This window comes from Schistosoma mansoni, assembly GCF_000237925.1.
Source record: "Schistosoma mansoni, WGS project CABG00000000 data, supercontig 0258, strain Puerto Rico, whole genome shotgun sequence".
NCBI lineage: Eukaryota > Metazoa > Platyhelminthes > Trematoda > Strigeidida > Schistosomatidae > Schistosoma > Schistosoma mansoni.
The window spans coordinates 24,343-30,720 of NW_017386121.1; the positions used below are offsets into that span (position 1 = coordinate 24,343).

Consider the following 6,378-nt stretch of genomic DNA (forward strand, 5'->3'; position numbering starts at 1 on the left):
CATGTCCTTTTATTTTTATTTTTCTTATTACAAGTGGGCAGATAACTCACCGATCTTCTGAATGTTGATCAAACAAGGCCAATCAGAAGAAGCTCAAGCGTCCTAAATTCTTGTGGGTTGCTCAATGTTTTATCTTTCTAACTCTGAAAATTTTACGATCTACTCTTTCATATTCTCTGGTTTGCTATTAGTCCTTACCATCTCTTAACCACATGTAATCTGACATGTCTCTTATAACTTTTACCATTAGTTATCTTCATAGCAGTACGATATATTAAGTGGATGTCTGACCCATAATACAAATGCTTTTACCATCTGACTTGCTTGTAACATGGAACTAGTAGAGACAGTGTATTCCAACTATGGGCCTTGATTAAGGCAATATTCGTACTGACCACAAACGTAAGAGAGCCTAACATCATAAAAGGAGGGAGGGTGGCGTTACTGACCAGCAAACATGACGGTGGGGAGATAACTTTAATCCACCCGTGCCTGTAGGGCAGAACATGTTAAATTACGACTCCTTACTTCAAGTGAGATATCACGAATCAACGGTATTGATGCAAACTTATTTATGCAAAATACCTCTTTAAATCGTGTTTAAAACGTTGAATCGGTTCCACTTCCTGCCGAGTAATCCTATTAAAGGTAAACTAGACAATCCGCTAAAGACGAAGCCCACTCCATACCCTATAAAATCTAAAGACAATAAAGGGTTCAAATAGTTTCGGAAAAAAGGGAGACAACCATTTGTATCAGAATACTGTTTACAGCACTGTATTTTATAATTACACATAATTCCATACTTTCAGCTTCTTTCTGAACTACCTTCATTTATACAGTTCCTTATGCGTTCATACCTTGTTCACACTTATTTTCTTTAACACATTAGTACGCTCTTGCTTAAAAAGTACTTCAGTAACAGACAAGTAGACTAAATGGTGATACCTTAACTATTCCTCCATGAATATTGTGTGCTCTGCGTTTCGTCCTCCCTTTTTCTTACACCTTTTTCAGCCCCCTGGAGATACCCCACCGAAGACAGATATGGCACGGGTGACTTTTTCGTACAGCGTTATTAAAGCCTCGGATATTCCGGAGGGATATCAGTTTGAAGCTTCTAAGAGCCCTCAACTTTGTATTTATCTATTCTCGACCATCAGCTGTATGTTGCAACGCTACCTTCATAAAGTTCGCCAATTGTGATATTGACAACACGTTTCTTACGAAATCCATTTACATTCATATCTTATAAAATATCAACCCAGCTGAGTAATTTTCTACAGTGAAAATTGTAACTTCTGTAACAAGTTGGTCTTGCCTATAAACCGGTATGCCTCATGTGACAAACTGTTATTTGAGAATGGATTATTATTATTATTATACCGTATTCTGAGCCCAATCTCATCCGGAACATCCCCGAGGAAGCTCGCGAGTTTTTCCACGGAAAAATATCATTTTGTAAAGTGTAGCGGAAAACACGGACCCTGACCGCACAAACTCAGATATTCGAGGATGGAAATTCATCAAGCAGTCCCCGAAGCTCAAAAACATGTTGACTCACAAAGTGGTGAGACTGGTCAAGAAAGCTAGAGGTTCTAGACCTCGGTTGATGAAGATAAACTTCCCATCCCCCCATATGGTGGCTGTAACTCTGGAAGCATTTCGTGCCAATAGACGCCAGTTGCCAACTGTAATCAGTATGCATTTAGATAGGCCACATGACCCCAGTACCAAGTACAAAAGCAAGTTGGAGTTGACCATTCTACTTGTGGACTGTCTAGATCATAAATAGAACGTGGAATGGACAGAGGCTACCAGCCCGTAAAATCTTGCATAGGTAGGCTATCTATCCATTCACATAAGGCTTGTACAGATAAACAGGACGGGGAAGCTTACGAGTTTCAAACTGAAAGCATAAACTGCCTATACATGAACTCCGCGAGTTTACCAAATGAAATAGATGAGCTGCGTGAACTCAGTAATGCTAATTATGCTCACCTGACAGGAATATATGAAACTTGGATATCTTCTCAGTTTACGGACCAGAAGCTAGCAATATCCGGTATGTCTTTGTTTCACAATGACGGAAAAACAAGGTTTTCGGGTGGAGTATCCTTATACTTGCGGTCTCGCCTAGAGGAACACCAAGTGCACAACCAAGAGTTTCTCAGTCTTGATGGATCCATACGGTGCTCAGTAAGACTGTCTACCATCTCGAGGCGTATAGTTGTAGTCATCGACAGGAAGCCCACTACTGACATTGAGTACGACACTCGTATGCTGGAAGAATTAACCGATCTAATCTTCTCGGATCCACTCATATCTTGATTCCAGGTGACTTCAATCTTTCTGGAGTCAGTTTTGTGGAACATACGCTTATTAAAGGTGAAAACTCAACTGAAGCTTGGTTCCCCAACCTCATTGAGGGTCTTAGATTGTTCAAAGATGTGAAGTGAGCAACTCGTTGGAGAATCAGTCAGACACCATCGCGGTTAGAACGGGTATTTACGAACGAAGAGTTCTTAAATGGAAACCTCTCAACCGTAACTCTCCTAGAGAAAAGAGATTACCTCGTCATAGCCCTTGGTTTCATCAACAGAACTGGGCTAAGACATCCCACCAATAGCAGGTGCTGGAATTTCAAGCGTTTGAATATGTCAGTTTCACAGAACCATCTACAACAGGTGGGTTGAAATGTTCACCCTCAACTTGAAGTGAATGCTCATCAAAATTTTTTACTGCACACCCTCTTATGTGCTACAAAGCAGTTAACTCCTCTAATAGTCCCCAAAATCAACAAGCAACCTACAGTCATCCAGAACCACACTCTTCAATTGCTAAACCGCAAAAGCCATTGTTGTGCAGAATACAAACGAACTGATAACAAGGGCGCGTACAGGCAACTCAAACATAAAAGGAACATATGCACAAAGGCGACACGAGGAGATAGGCTGCAGTACCAGATAAAGCTTGTAGATTAATCTTTTCTCAATTCCCAAACCCTAATTCCGTTATACAGCCTCTCTTCGACAAGCCAAAAGTGGAGTTTACCAACTGTTAAGTCTTAATGTTCCGACCAATCACGACGGTGACGCCATTAACTTTTTGACTGAACAATACTCTCGGACATTTCGACGGAACCACATCAACTATACGGATGAAAGCTCCATCTGCAACTGCACAGGACTTTCCGAAGTAAACCTGAGCACTGACTTGGTGTACCGAAAACTGCAGCACCCATAAAAAGACACGTCCCCTGATCCGGACAAGGTTTATCCTGCTATACTGAAGGGAGCAGCTTCAATCCTGGCAACACCGCTTAGTATGATGTTCTCACACTCGCTATGCCGATACAAACTACCGGAAATTTGGAAGCTGGCCGGCGGCTCTTCTCCCTATATTTTCAAAAATTATGGAGTCTCTGATATGCGACGTTATACACGACTATTTATAATCTTTAGACTTCTTTTCACCCCAACAGCACGGTGTCAGGAGGAGTCATTCTTGCATAACCAACTTCATCTGACTTCAAAGTTGGGCAGATGACAACAGACTTGTCTTTAACACATCAAAGTGTAAAGTAGTCCATTTAAGGCATGTCGCAGACTACAGCTACAACTTAGGCGACTCCCCTCTTGAAGTACCCCAAGTTGAAAAAGCGTATTTTCTGCCAGTTTGACGGAAGGACTTTCCACATAATCTTCAGCAGTTTTATTCGTCCCCATTTGGAGTACGGAAACAAGGTACTTCCTCCCTCACTCCTAAAGGATAATGACACTCTGGAACGTATCTAACAGCGAGCCACGAAGTCAGTTCGGGGACTCAAATTAAAGTCTTATGAAAAACACCTTCAACCACTAAAACTTTTTCCTTTTTTTTTTTAATCTTCACAATATATGTATATATATAATACAGAAATTTATATTTCATTATCCTTTGCAATTAATTGTGACCATGATAGCATCATTCTAAATTATTATTGCACTAATGGTTATACCAATACCCGGTTTCACTCTGTATACTGTTACATAAATCTACATGTATTTATCCGAGTGCACTAAGGGTTTGTTATTTTTTTTCTGATTTTCCTTATTTATTTTATTTTTTTAAATTATTGGTTTATCTCAAAAGTCTATAACCATTACACTATTATTATAATGGTTGGACCCTTTCACTATGTGTTAATTTCGTTTTTTTTTCTCTCTCTCCTTTTTTTCCTTCTAAATAAATATTATTCTAAAGATTACGAAGTTTTTGGTTAAGACTATAACTTGTGTTACGCTTAAATCAACTTCTCAGACTCGTTTTATCTTCACTATGCAAATAGGACTCATACATATTGATTATCTTTTGCACTTAATTGAGACTTTCATAGCATCACTCCAAACTATGACTGCACAAACACTTATTTTAACACCATATCTTACCGCAATAATAAGTTATTTACCTATTAATTTATTTCGCTTTATTTTGCTTTTATTACTCACTTCGCGATACATACACAGTTGTTTATTCTTGTTCTGTGTTAAGCTATTTACGTATTTTGCGTCACCTTTATTTCGATTTCCTTAGTTTCTTCCTTTCCTTAGCAAAAGTTAAAATATATGACAGGAAAAAGGGACAAATGATCAACGATACCGCTCAATGAAATCGTTTTATGGGGTTTTCAGAGTATTCTTTCCGTTACACAAATCGTCTAGATATTTTCTATTTACTTCCAGAATACAAGAGCGATGTCCAAGACTGAACACTGGCTCGGAAATAGAATGCTCAGGTGAACATTTTTTTAATCATCTTAAAAACGCAGTGTTCAAGTATGGGCTGGTTTTTAAGTCAGATAAAACTATATGTTTATAGTCAAATGTAATTGATTTGGAATTTAAATCAGTTGCTGAATGATGAAAGACGGAATCATTGTCGTGTACAAATACCACAATATCGCAAAGCTTTTTTCCCGGTGTTTTTTATTAGTTGTAGAAAGTTAATTTTGAAAATAACAATGACATCGATCGCTAATCAGTGAATAATATATTGATCATTTCTTGTTTAGATCGACTACCTCGAGCGCAATAAAGCAGCCTCGAGTTCAGTTTGGATTTGATTATGACTTCTGATTCAAATAAAGAAAATGAACTGTCTAAGTATATTGTGAGTTTTCCCTCCATCTTACAAGATTCTTTGATTGCAGAAAGAATTTACACCGGGCATTGTCGAGAAAGTAATCCGACTTTTTTAATTATAGTACTTTTAGGAAGTCAGCTATGGCAAGCAGTTCTCCGTCACAAAAAGCGAAATCGAACTAGAACCCTTACTCAAACCAAACCCACACCGTTTCGTCCTTTTCCCCATAGAATACCACGATGTCTGGCATTTTTATAAGAAGGCTGTAGCCTCTTTTTGGACTGTGGAAGAGGTCGATTTATCCAAAGATTTCATACATTGGGAGTCTTTAAAAGTTGGGGAACGTCATTTCATATCCTACGTGTTAGCCTTCTTTGCGGCGAGTGACGGAATTGTCCTCGAGAACCTCCTGGAACGCTTCAGCCAAGAAGTCCAGATTCCAGAGGTTCGTTGTTTCTATGGGATGCAGATAGCTATCGAGAATATTCACTCTGAAATGTACTCTTTATTGATTGATACATACATCAAAGACTCTAAAGAAAGGGACTTTCTCTTCAACGCCATAAGCAACTTAACTTGTGTTGCTAAAAAGGCTCAGTGGGCATTAGATTGGATTGGTGATTCTAAATCTACTTTTGCAGAACGCTTAGTTGCTTTTGCAGCAGTGGAAGGTGTCTTTTTTTCTGGTAGCTTTGCAGCTATATTCTGGCTTAAGAAACGAGGTCTTATGCCTGGACTGTCTTTTAGCAATGAATTAATCAGTAGAGACGAAGGACTACATTGTGATTTCGCTTGTCTATTGTTTAAACATATTATCAAAAAGCCTCCCAAAGAACGTGTTGAGTCAATAATAAGAGAGGCGGTTCTGATAGAACAGGAGTTTTTATCCGAAGCCCTACCAGTCAGCTTAATTGGGATGAATTGCAAATTGATGTGTCAGTACATTGAATTTATCGCTGACAGGCTACTGGTTGAACTTGGTTATGAAAAGGTTTGCAAATCTTCTATTTAATTGTTTTCCTTTTAGATGTATCATTCTGACAATCCTTTTGACTTCATGGAAAACATATCAATCGAAGGAAAGACTAACTTCTTTGAGAAGCGAGTTGGTGAATATCAACGGGCTGGTGTTATGTCTCGAGCGAGAGGCGAATCAACCCATAACTTTTCTGTTGATGAAGATTTTTAATATAACGAACTATATTTTTATATGAGTAGAGATGCATTTATTTTTCGACATTTATAGATTTTGAT

At 38.6% G+C, this 6,378-nt stretch overlaps 1 protein-coding gene across 1 annotated transcript; it reads left to right on the top strand.

Moving 5' to 3' along the window:
* The first annotated feature begins 5,069 nt into the window (after window positions 1–5,069).
* On the top strand, window positions 5,070–6,337 carry Smp_055890 (ribonucleoside-diphosphate reductase small chain, putative). Its single transcript, XM_018792511.1, has 4 exons — window positions 5,070–5,151; window positions 5,192–5,221; window positions 5,255–6,115; window positions 6,152–6,337. Exons 1-4 carry the CDS (start codon window positions 5,107–5,109, stop codon window positions 6,311–6,313), a joined length of 1,098 nt encoding a protein of 365 aa, XP_018644259.1. The 5' UTR covers window positions 5,070–5,106; the 3' UTR covers window positions 6,314–6,337.
* Window positions 6,338–6,378: the final 41 nt, after the last annotated feature.

What these genes read in the sequence shown, in the direction of transcription:
- Smp_055890 (XM_018792511.1), top strand. Translation starts at nt 5,107, where the DNA reads ATGACTTCTGATTCAAATAAAGAAAATGAACTGTCTAAGTATATT. An exon ending in CACCGGGCATTGTCGAGAAA is followed by an intron (nt 5,222 to 5,254) that starts GTAATCCGACTT and finishes TAGTACTTTTAG; the next exon opens with GAAGTCAGCTATGGCAAGCA. An exon ending in TTGAACTTGGTTATGAAAAG is followed by an intron (nt 6,116 to 6,151) that starts GTTTGCAAATCT and finishes TTTTCCTTTTAG; the next exon opens with ATGTATCATTCTGACAATCC.